At 41.2% G+C, this 12,482-nt stretch overlaps 1 protein-coding gene across 1 annotated transcript; it reads left to right on the forward strand.

Moving 5' to 3' along the window:
* Positions 1-2,604: 2,604 nt before the first annotated feature.
* Positions 2,605-10,891, forward strand: LOC123230532 (zinc finger protein 383-like). The gene is made up of 5 exons (XM_044656667.1): positions 2,605-2,728; positions 3,262-3,341; positions 7,265-7,391; positions 8,075-8,170; positions 9,296-10,891. The coding sequence occupies exons 1-5, from the start codon at positions 2,605-2,607 to the stop codon at positions 10,714-10,716; spliced, it is 1,848 nt and encodes a 615-aa protein (XP_044512602.1). The 3' UTR covers positions 10,717-10,891.
* The last annotated feature ends 1,591 nt before the right edge of the window (positions 10,892-12,482 follow it).

Below are 12,482 nucleotides of genomic sequence, written 5' to 3' on the forward strand. Positions count from 1 at the left end.
CCACTCCACCACCTCTTTCATTTTTCTCTCCATGGGCTGCCTATGAACCATTCTCTTACTGCACTATAACTTTTTCTAAGAAATGTCAAGATTAATAGCATTTAGCTTATCTACTGATTGCCCATTTTTTGGCCATTAGACAAGGCTCTTCCTTTTGGAGTACCAGTCATCAAATTGAAGAACAAGAAGACCAGTATTCCTGGATTATAGAGTATATGTAAGTTAGTGAGCTGTAAGAAGTCTGGAAAGACAGGAGGGGCCGGGTTCTGAGGGACTTTAAAAACATGAGGATTTTATATTTGATTCAGGGGGTAATAGGGAATCACTGCAGTTTAATGAATAGGAATAAGATAGAATTACATAATCAGACATGAGCTTTAGGAAGATGAATTTGACAGCTCAGTGGACAATCAACAGGAGTGGGGAGGTGAGTCAGGGAGACCAACCAAAAGACTATTGCAGTAATCTAGGCATAGGGTTAATGAAATCTTGCATCAGATTGCAGCACTGTCAGAGGAGGTAAGGGGGTATATACAAGAGATGTTAACAAGGTTGAAATGATAAGACTTGACAACTGATTGGATGTGGTGAGGAGGCGGGGTTATTAGAGTGAGAAGTTAAGGATGGCAGCTAAGTTTCAAACCTATGTGACTGGAAAGATAGTGACACTCAACAGTAATAGAAAAGTCAAGAAGACCCTGGAATGCTTGGCTTCTTTGCTTACCTACTGGCTCCTTTTAAAATTCAAAGTAAAATTTATTCTTTTAAAGAAAGCCTTTTCCCACATTTGTTAATTTTAGTGCCTTCCCAATTTTAATAAAAAAGATGAATATCTACAAAAATATAAACTGTCTAGATAAACAGACTTGGAAATGGAATACTTAAAAGAACTCTATCTTAGAAAAAGAAATTAAATAAGCCATCAATGAGCTCCTTAAGAAAAAAAATATCAGGACCAGATAGTTTTACAAGTAAATACTCCAGACATTTAAAGAAAAATTAGTTCCAGTAAGCTTTGGGGAAAAAAAATAGGTAAAGGAGTCCTGTAACACAAATATGGTTTTTGATTCTTAAATCAGGGAGAGTAAAAACAGAAATAAAACTATAGATCAATTTTCTTAATGAATATTAATGCAAAATTTTAAAATAAGATTACAGCAATATATCACAAAGATCATACACCATGACTGGATTTATATCAGGAATGTAGGGCTGGTTCAATGTTAGGAAAACTATCAGCATAAATGATCATATAAATAACACCCTCTCCCCCAAAATAACAAAATGCATTATTGATAGATGCAGTAAAGGCTTTTGAGAAAATATAATACCCATTCCTATTGAAAACACAACAAAACAAGAAATAAATAGAGCTTTTCTTTAAAAGATAACTTATCTATCTAAATCCAAGAGCAATTATTTTCTGTAAGGAGGATAAACTGGAATCCTTTCTGATAATATCAGGATTGAAGCAAGGGAGTCCATTAGCACCACTATTACTCAGTATTGTACTAGAAATGCTAGTTATAGCAAAGACAAGAAAGAGAAGTCAAAGGAATAAGAATAGACAATGAAGAAGCAAAACTCACTTTATGCAAAGTTGCATGGTATAAAATAAACCTATAACAATTATCAGCATTTCTATATAATACCAACAAAATCCAGCAATGAGAGATAAGAGAAAATCCATTTAAAATAACTGCAGATGGTATGAAATTATATAGAAATTATAGAAATGCAATTCTGAAATACTTCACACAAAGAAATCTAAATAATTGGATAAATATTGATTGTTCTTTGGTAGGCCAAGCCAATATAATTAAAATGACAATACTACTTAATTTACTTATTCAGTGCCATAACAAAGTTCCTTTACAGAGCTAGAAAAAATAGCATCATCTGGAAGAACAAAAGGTTTTGACTACCAGGAGAATAAGAGAAAAAAAAAGTGAAGAATGTGGACCTAGCTGTATTAAACCTCAAACTACATTGCCAAGCAAGGAATCATCAAAACAATTTGGTAATGGATAAGAAATAGAGTGGTTGATCAATGGACATAATATATAGAGCACAGGGGATAAAGGATTAAAAATCTTGAGAATTAGGAAGCTTCATCATTCATCACATGGCCACAAATGGCCCGCCTTGGGCCAACCTCTGTCCAAGGAACTGCTGATGTGAGGTGGAACAAAGAACAGACCCTGCCCATAGGGAGGGAGTGGAGTGGAGTGGACAGTTCTCTGGACCAAACTGCATGTTCTCCTGGAAGTCAATCGGTATCTTTTATAAGAGAGGACACAGTGGAGCTTTTGTCATTCCAGCGTGGAGATGAAAGGCTACAAGTAGAGGTGAAAGAGGTAGACTGACCCCCTCCCCCTCAGCTGGGAGAGAACCGAGGAGGGATGAGTCCTCTGGTCTCGCCACAAGTCGGGGAGGGAGGGCGGCAGAAAGCGAGTTCCGCCCTTGAAGTGGACATGGAAAAGGGTCCTGGAAGGCCATCCGGGGATAGGGGGAGGGAAGGGCCGGACAGCGCGCCTCTGGGATGGCTCTATGTGACTCCGGTAGGAGAGTCACAACTGGAGTCACTGGAGCCAGGGGGACGTCATGCCAACGCTTCCCGGGACCTCCCCCGGGGCCCCACACCGTCGGGTTCACCCAGGTGAACGCTGCTCGCTCCTTCTCCGGAGCCAGCGAGGAGCCCTTCCCCGGCAGCTCTGGCTCCCTCCAGGTATCCCAGGGTGAGGGAAGCCCGGGCTCTAGGCACCGACCCAGAATGTGGAGATCCTCGAAGGAGCAGCAGGTCCAGCCTCTAGGTGGAGGGGGAGGATCTGCTCCTGGGCATGCGCGCACAGAAGGCTGTTTTTGTGTTTTTTCCTTCTAGAATGTGTCCTCCCAAGGCTTCAGTCACTTCCTCCTATGCGGCTTACGTCACTTCCTCCGGTCATGTTCCTTTCTCAGCACCGCCCTCAGCGACCTTTGCCCTTGCTAATCTGAGCTGCTTTCTTGCCGCCCTCATTCCTAGCCTGGGGCCTAGGTGGAGCCCTGCTACCTTGTCTGGGCAGGAAGTTGGATCCTGAGGAGCTGGGAAGACATCTGCGCATGCTCTGTTCACGTCTGGTGGGGTCCGGCATGTCCTGGAAGCCAATCAGCAATGCAGGGTAAGTCCTGGGCTTGGCCTCATTTTCTCCGGGGAGACTTTGTCCCTGGCGTGGTCCGGCTGCCCTGCCCCCTCTGTACCCTTTGCATCCTTCCTCTCCCCAGATCTGCCCGCCCCGAAGCCGGACCCGGAGCTGCAGGAGGACATGGTGGGTCCGGAGCATCCCATTGCCCAGGCCCCGCAGGTGAGAAAAAGGCGGGAAAAAGCGCTGCTGGGCTCGGGGGTTGGACCCAAGCCCGGGCATGGCTCGGAGGGGTCCCCCGGAGGGTCTCTGTTTGACGGGGGAGGGTCTGCTCTGCTCTGCTCCCTCTGGCCCGGGGCGGGTGGGGCCTGCTTTTCAGGGCTGGCGCTTAAGCAGAGGGCGGAGCAGGGAGCGGAAGAAGCCAAGAAAAGCCTCGGATGGAGACAAGCTGTGGCAAGGCCGCAGGCTGATAGAGGCTGCCCCAGCACTGGATGGACCAGCCATCCCAGGTCGCCACCATCCCGAGGATTTGAAGGAGGCCCCCAGACCGTGGGATGGACCTCAGCCTCCGTACTTGTTCAAGTGCCCGGTTCCATCCCGTGGCCTCCAGCAGATTGCTTCCTTTCTCTATCATGCCCACTCTCATTTCTCCTCAATCTCTCCTTCCTTGCTGGTCCATCCTCTACTGCCTACAAGCGAGCCTCTGTGTCCCCCATCAGAAAGAAACCTCTCTTCTATTATCCTGTCTCTTCTGCCCTTTGGAGCTAAATTCCTCCAGCTGTCTACAACTGGTGCCTCCACTTTCTTCTCCTTCACTCTCTCTCTAACCCTTTTAAGCAATCTGGTTTCCAACCGCATCATCCCTCTGAAGCAGCCCTCTCCAGAGTGACCATTGCTCTCAGGGTTGCACATCCGGTGACCTCTTCATTCTCCACTTCTCTGCAGCTTTTGACACTGCTGAGCACTCTCTCCTCCTTGATGCTCTCTTCTCTCTAGGTTTTCAGGACACCCTTCTCTTCTGGTTCTTCTCCTACCTCTCTGACTGCTTCTCTGCCTCCTTTGCTGGATCTTCTCCAGATCATGCTCTCTAACCATAGAAAGATTGCTGGTCTTATTGCCTCAAATCTGTCCCTGTCCAATCCATTCTACAATGTAGATCTGGTCATGTCACTTCCTCAGGTTGGGGTTCTTTTTTTCCCCCTCCAGTAATATTTTTATTGTATTTCTCCCCAAATTACCTTTAGAAATAAAATTTTTTTAACCCTTGCCTTCTGTCTTGGAGTCAATACTGTGTATTGGTTCCAAGGCAGAAGAGTGATAATAGGCAATGGGGGTCAAGTGACTTGCCCAGGGTCACACAGCTAGGAAGTGTCTGAGGCAATATTTAAACTTAGGACCTCCCGTCTCTAGGCCTGGCTCTCAATCCACTGAGCTACCCAGCTGCCCCCTAGAAATAATTTTAACATTTATTTTCTGATACATTATGATACAAACTCTCTTCCTCATTCTCCTCCTCCCTCCTTCTCTGAGATGATAAGAAATTTGATGTGGGTTGTCCCTGTGTTATCATGCAACACATTTCCATATTCATCATGTGGAAAAAGACATCACACATACCAAAAAAATTAAGAAAAAGAAATTTAAAAGATGCTTTGATTTGCATTCAGAGTATCAGTTTTTTCTCTGACAGTGGATAGTATTTTTCATCTGAGTCTTTGGAGTTGTTTTGGATCCTTGCATGGCTGAAAATAGTTGCCTTCCATAGTTGATTATATACAATTTTGTTGTTGTGTGCAGCCTTCTCCTTGTCTGTTCACTTCTTTTTGCAACAGTCCATTTAAGTATTTCCAGTGTTTTTTTTTTTTTTGCTCAAAAATTATTTAATTAATTATTTTGGAGTGTTTTTCCATGGTTACATGATTCATGTTCTTTCCCACCTCCTCCCTCCCGCCTCCCGTGGCCAAGGAGCAATTTTGCTGGGTTTTACATGTATCATTGATCAAGATCTATTTCCATATTATTAATATTTGCAGTACAGTAATCACTTAGAATCTACATCGCCAATCATATCCCCATCGAAACATGTGATCAAGCAGTTGTTTTTCTTCTCCATTTCTGCTTCCACAGTTCTTTCTGTTATTATTAAAAATGATGAGGGCCGAGGGGGCAGCTGGGTAGCTCAGTGGAGTAAGAGTCAGGCCTAGAGACAGGAGGTCCTAGGTTCAAACCCGGCCTCAGCCACTTCCTAGCTGTGTGACCCTGGGCAAGTCACTTGACCCCCATTGCCCACCCTTACCAATCTTCCACCTATGAGGCAATACACCGAAGTACAAGGGTTAAAAAAAAAAAATGATTAGGGCCGAGATCAAAAGGGAGAATAGTATTTTAATAAAAGCCATGCTGATAGAGATAAACTGACCACGCGCCTGTAAGAAAAACCTATTCCAACCTCACCTCAGCCATTTACTTTCCTCTCTCCTCGAGCTCCGGTAACTAAAGAGGAAGTTCCAAGTCACTTCCCCCTAATTTCAAACAGTCCCTCACCTTGAATACTTCATTCAAAACCGGAAACCCATGAAACCCATTGGACCACGGGAAATGTAGTTTTAAGGACCCCCACAGGTCCACAGAAGTTTGTCAAACACTATATTGAGGTTCAATCCTTCCAAATAGAACCCCAGGTGATTTTAACTAACACATTTCTCTGGATGTGGATAGTGTTCTTCTTCATAAGTTCCTCTGGATTGTCCTGGATCCTTGCATTGCTGCTAGTAGAGAAGTCCATTACGTTCGATTGTGCCATAGTGTATCCGTCTCGGTGTACAGTCTTCTGATTCTGCTCCTTTCACTCTGCATCAATTTCTGGAGGTTCTTCCAGTTCACATGGAATTCCTCCAGTTCATTATTCCTTTTAGCACAATAGTATTCGATCACCATAATGTTGGGGTTCTGTCCTGAGTCTTCTTTTCTCACTCTATACAACTTCACATGGTTATCTTAGCCATTCCTATGGACCATCTATTCTGGTGATTCTCAAATCTTTGTTTCCTGCCCCAGTCTTGAAGCATCTCTAGTGACCTTTCAGATGTCTCAAACTGACTGTCTATTAAGCATCAAAAATGCATTATGTCCAAAACAGAATTTCTTATCTTTTCCCTAAAACCCTCCTCCTCTGTTTCCTGTTACTATAGAGGCCACTCCTATTTTCTCAGTCCTTCAGTCTCACAACCTAGAAGCCATCCTGAATACTTCACTATCTCTCACTTTCCCAAATCGAAAATATTTCCGAGGTCTGACATCTTTCATATATGCCCCCTTCTCTCTTATGACACTGTCTCCTCTCTTGTACAGGATCTCATCACCTTATACTTTGATTACTGCAAGGCTTTCTGCATCAAATCTGTCCCCACTCTGAATCATTCTGCATTTAACCACTGATGTGATTTTTCTAAAATGTGGGTCACATCACCTCCTTACTCACTAAATACTAATGACTTCCTATTTCCTCCAGGAGAAAATACAAAATGCTCTGTTTGGTATTCAAAGACCTTCATATCCTAGCCCCCTCTTGCCTTTCCAGTCTTTACACCCTGTTGCCCAACACACAGTCTTCAATCCAGTGACATTGACTTCCAGGCTGTTCCAGAAATGATTCTCAGCTCCAGGTATTCTCTCTGAAAATATCTGAACCACTCCTTCCTCCACTCTGACTACTGACCTTCCCAGCTTCTTTTAAGTCTCAACTAAATTCCCACCTCTTACAGAAAGCCTTCCCTGGCCTCTCTTATTTCCTGTGCCTCTCTGTTAAATTGTTGGCTCCTTGAAAGCATCTCTTTTGGCATGTTTCTTTTGGTATCCCTAGACTTAACGCAGTGCCTGAAACATAGGTGCTTAATAAATGTTTACCATTAGCTAGTTTATGGGAGGATATGGATAAGACTCACATGGGTTAGGCAGCCAGGGATGGGTGGCTAAAGTGAATGCCCACTTTGGTGAGCTCAGACCTTTTAGAGCACATTGAGGATTACTGTTTAGTTCCCTGGTTCAGAAATGAATATAAACCTAGGTACCAAGGAAGTGAGGGATCTGTTCCTCACAAAATCTGCTCCTAACGAGGGTAACCTCGTATGTATGTGCTGTTTCAGGAATTGGTAACATTCAGTGATGTGGCTGTGGACTTTTCCTGGGAGGAATGGGGGCACTTGGCCCCTTCTCAGAAGGAGCTGTACCAAGAGGTGATGTTGGAGAACTACAGGAATCTTGTTGACCTGGGTAAGGACAACTCCCACTGGGACTCAGAACATGGCCTTTAGATGGTCTTTGCTTCCTCCCATAGTCACTTGTTTGAAACTTTCCAAAACATTTGCAGGTATGAGGCCTGGTACTTGTGCTGCCTTCCTCAGATAAACATTAGTTGTTTTGTACACGTGGAAGCTGGGCAGCTTACTCACATCGTCTTAAGTCAGTGATTCCCAAAGTGGGCACCACCGCCCCCTGGTGGGTATTGCAGCGATCTAGTGGAGCCACAGGTGCATTTATCTTTCCTATTAATTGCTATTAAAATTTAAAAAAAATTAATTTCCAGGAGCGCTAAGTAACATTTTTTCTGGAAAGGGGGCAGTAGGCCAAAAAAGTTTGGGAACCACTGTCTTAAGTTGTACCTCTTCTACTGTCCTCCCGGGTCAGAGACTCTCTCCTAAAACCCTAGGGCAGATTACAAAGGTGTAAAATGTTTCCATCTTCTCAGGGATTGGGCCCACCTACCTAATTTTCTCTAAGTTCAAATCTATGCTTCAAACTTTCCATTCTCCTCTCTGGGCCACAGTAGAGAATAGCTCCAGAGGTCTTTTGTAGAGTTCTCTGGGGGTTTCTACTATTCCCATTGTTCCTAGAATAAAGTCTAGTTTTCCAAGTTGGCTCTCTGACTCTAGTGCTTTACTTTTTCTTCTGAGCAGGGCTTGCTGTTTCCAAACCAGATGTGATTTCCAGGTTGGAGCAAGGGAAAGCACCTTGGATGCCAGAGGAAGAAGACCCAAGATGCAGATGTGCAAGTGAGTGAGGGAAACAGGTTGGATGAGGATGTTCAGCTGATCTTTCAAAGATCTGTGTTATCAAGGGAAATCACTGAAAAAAGATAGGAATGGAAGGCAAAATAGCACTTCCAGATATCAAACTATATCATGAAGCTGTGGTTGTTAAAGCATTTTATTATTGGCTAAGAAAGAAAGGAATAAATCAACGAAACATACCAGACAAAGGAGAATCAGAAATAATGGAACTCAATAACCCAGTGTTTGATAAATTACAAACCATAAATTAAAGGACTCCATTTTTGAAAAGAATGACTGGGTGAATGGAAAAGCAGGCTGATAGAAATTATGCTTAAATCAACACTTATACCATATTTTACAATAAGTTTAAAATAGACATACAACCTGAATATTCACATAATAAAATATTAGCTGTGAGTTAGAGATGTATTCTTAACCAAACTAGGGAAAGGAAATTATAAAAGATAAAGTAGATAACTGATTACATGAAATTAAAAATCTTCACAGACAAAATTAATGCCCCTAGGATAAGAAAAATAGTCAAATGACAATAATAGCCTTTGTATTAAATTTCTCTGCTGTGGGTTTGATATTTATGATATACAAACAATTGACAGGCATGTCTATGTATCTCTATCTCACATTAAATATATATGAGGCCAAAATCTATTCCCTAATAGGTAAGTAGGTACAGAATAGGAACAATTAGCTCTCAAGAGAATTGCAAATTTATTAGCTATGTGAGGAAATGCTCCAAATCACTAAGAAATGAGAAATGAAAATCAAAAGAACTTTGAGATTTCCCCTGATATATAGCAAGTTAGCAAAGATGACAGAATGTTGGAGGTCAGTTTTGGAGGGTTTGTGGGAAGATAGGTACACTGGTGCACTGAGTCTGTTTCCTCATTTAGAAAATGAAACAAGTGACCTTGCTATCTTACAAGATCATTCTGATGCTATTTAAGAAAGCCTTTTAAACATTGTAAATAATGCTACCAACATATGGTACTTGTTTTGTTTGACTAGTCATCTGAAGTTTTACCCTAATTGTTTTTGGAAGACATACAGGTGACAGTACTTAATCCTATGACAATAGAAAATTTTGACATGACTTGTTTTTTTCAGCCTGGGAGATGAGGCCTAAACTTCCAAAGACGGGCATTTCTATGGATCTGTTATCCCTGGAAAGACTCTCAAGTGAAAGCAGCTGTGACTCCAAATTGGGAAAGTCATGTGAATGTACAGCCAGATTAAAGAGGAAGCAGAACAATGAAGAGAAACATTTTCAAGTAAAAGTCATCCAAAGAAACCCTTTCAATGTAGTGAAGAGCAATGACTATAACAAATGGTTTGGTTTATGGCCAGTCCATTCTCCACACCAGGGGAAAGAAGTAGAAAAAAGTCTCCACAAGTATGATAAAGATCAAAAGAGCTACTCACTCAATTCAGACCCAAGAAGAAACAGTGATATCTACTTAAAGAAGATACTTTCCAAGTATAATGAATGTGAAAAATCGTTCGGCCATAATTCTACTTTTATGGAATATCAAAGAAATTGTATTGGAGAGAAACTTTGTGAATTTGATGAATGTGGGAAAGCCACATGCCTTGACTCATCCATTGCTTCATATCATAGGATTCATTCTGGAGAGAACCAGAATAAATCTGATGATTGTGGGGAGTTCTTTTCCCAGAGCCTACAACTTATTGAACATCAGGTAACTCCTCCTGGAGAGAAAGCTTATGAATGTAATGAATGTGGAAAGACCTTTAGATGCAGTTCATCCCTTACTTCTCATCACAGGATTCATACTGGAGAGAAATCCTATGAATGTAATGAATGTGGGAAGACCTTTAGATACTGTTCATCTCTTACTTTCCACCTCAGGATTCATACTGGAGAGAAACCATATGATTGTAAGGAATGTGGGAAAACCTTTGGCCAAAGTATACAACTTCTTGAACATCGCAGAATTCATACTGGAGAGAAACCATATGAATGCAATGAATGTGGGAAGACCTTTAGACACAGCTCATCCCGTATTTCTCATCACAGAATTCACACTGGAGAAAAACCCTATGAATGTAATGAATGTGGGAAGGCCTTCAAACACAGCTCTTCTCTTATTTACCATCACAGAATTCATACCGGAGAGAAGTCATATGAATGTAAGGAATGTGGAAAGGCCTTTCGAGAGAGTTCAAAACTGACACGACATCAAAGAATCCATACTGGAGAGAAACCGTATGAATGTAATGAATGTGGAAAGACCTTTAGTGGGAGAACACAACTTACTCGCCATTGGCGAATTCACACTGGAGATAAACCTTATGAATGTAAACAGTGTGGGAAGGCCTTTTGCCAGAAGACCCAGCTTACTAAACATCAACGAATTCATACTGGAGAGAAGCCATACGAATGTCAGGAGTGCGGAAAGGCCTTTCGCCAAAGGTCACATCTCACTTGCCATCAGGGACTTCATTTTGGAAAGAAACTTTATAAATATAATGAAAATCAAAAGGATTTTAGTCATACACTTTGCTGAAAATTCTAGAATGCATATTAAAAAGAAACTGTAGATGAAGCGAATTCTTTCAATTAATTCCTATAATAGCCATTCCAAATCTTTTCTTCTCTAGTTTCCAGACAACTTCTACATCCAGTGCCAAGACTTATTGCAGATTTTCTCAGTGTGTGTGTATATGGGAGGATCTCACTCCCTCAATTCTCTTTCTTTTATTAAATATACATAAATAACACTAATAATATAATAATTATAAATAATGAAATATAATGTAAAAATAATTAATCATAAAATAATAAATAACAAATAAAATAATAAATTAAAATAATAAAATAATACTTTAATCATGACCAGAGAGACAATGATCATAGCCACCACACAGAGCCAACCACTCTTAGATGAAACTTCTCTCAGGAAAGATGCAAACTGGGAATTTCTCCCTCAAATTTATTTCTATATCATCGTTGCTCTCTTTTTTCCCCCTTCTAGTCTTTTTGTATTCTCAAAACTTAGTACATTGCCTGGCACACAGTAGGGCCAGGCCAATTCCTCTTTTAGCATCCTTAATGCTACCCTTCCCACTTGTTCCAGATGTTATTCCTATTTCTTAAATCCAGAGAGTATAGAACTAGAAGCCTGGAAGATCTGAGTTCCAATCCCATTACTGACATTTATTTTATTTGAATGGAAATTCACTCACTGGTAGAATGGGATTAATAATACCTGCAAATGCATAGGGTGCCTATGAGGATCAATTAAGTTATAACCTATGTAAAAGTGATTTGCTGACTTTAATGTGTTAGGTAAATACTAGCAGTTTTTAGTAATATTCCAACATTTTCTCCTACAGCTTTCATAGCTGGTTAAACCATGTACATGTGTTACCTGCCTATCATAATTCTTTTCTCTTCAGTCCTTGACACAGCCAGCTGCCATGTCAGCTTTTTTCTCTCCTTTTCTGCTAAATTTCTTGAAAAACCTAGCTGTACCCATTTGTTTCAAGTTCTTTACTACCTCCCATTTTAGTGCCTTCCAGTGACTGGTCAACTTCTTGACCAACCTTGCTCTAAAAAGTCTGAGTCACTTCATAATGGACTTACTACATCTTTTTCCTGAATTTATAGATACAGTTGAACACCCTTTGGATCCTTTCTAGATATTCCCTTTTCCTTGGTCTTCAGAATCTCCCAGCTGGGGCTATCCTAAGACTCAACTGACAATTTTTCTTTTTCTTTTTTTTCCCTTGGCTTTATTATTTTGTCTTTTGTATTCTTAGGATTCCAATTTATTTTACAAGCCTTCATGTATGACTTCCAAGCAGTTCTGGCCTTACACTACCATTATCACTTGCCTGTTGTACATCTGATTTCTGTCTATGTTAGCACCCTGTTTCACACCCTGTGTCTCGTGTTCACAACCTTGGTGTTCTTTTTAATCCTTCTGTGTCTCTTGCCTTCTCTTAGTTGCTAACATCTGTTGAATATCTCTTATTTCTTTGTTTTCCTCTATTTGCCCAATAGCTATTCTAAATGCAGTCCTTTAGGAAGACCTCTCTGGATCACTGCAGCAACCCCATTCCTTGTCTTCCTATATCTCCCTTGTCCCTTTGATACCCCAACATTAATGGACTAATCTTCCTTAGGATCTAATCATGTGACTAATTTGCTCAAAAATCTTTGTCTTTCTCACATATTTACAGAATGATTTTCAGACTCCTTAGACTAAGATTTAAGTTCCTCCTGAGTCAAATACTAATTTCTGTCTTCAGTCTTCATGATACAACCTCT

The sequence above is a fragment of the Gracilinanus agilis genome, chromosome 1, assembly GCF_016433145.1.
Source record: "Gracilinanus agilis isolate LMUSP501 chromosome 1, AgileGrace, whole genome shotgun sequence".
NCBI lineage: Eukaryota > Metazoa > Chordata > Mammalia > Didelphimorphia > Didelphidae > Gracilinanus > Gracilinanus agilis.

Coding starts and splice junctions, on each gene's coding strand:
- LOC123230532 (XM_044656667.1), top strand. CDS start 2,605: ATGCCAACGCTTCCCGGGACCTCCCCCGGGGCCCCACACCGTCGGGTT. Junction 2,729..3,261: donor GCAGCTCTGGCTCCCTCCAG/GTATCCCAGGGT, acceptor TCCTCTCCCCAG/ATCTGCCCGCCCCGAAGCCG. Junction 8,171..9,295: donor CCCAAGATGCAGATGTGCAA/GTGAGTGAGGGA, acceptor TGTTTTTTTCAG/CCTGGGAGATGAGGCCTAAA.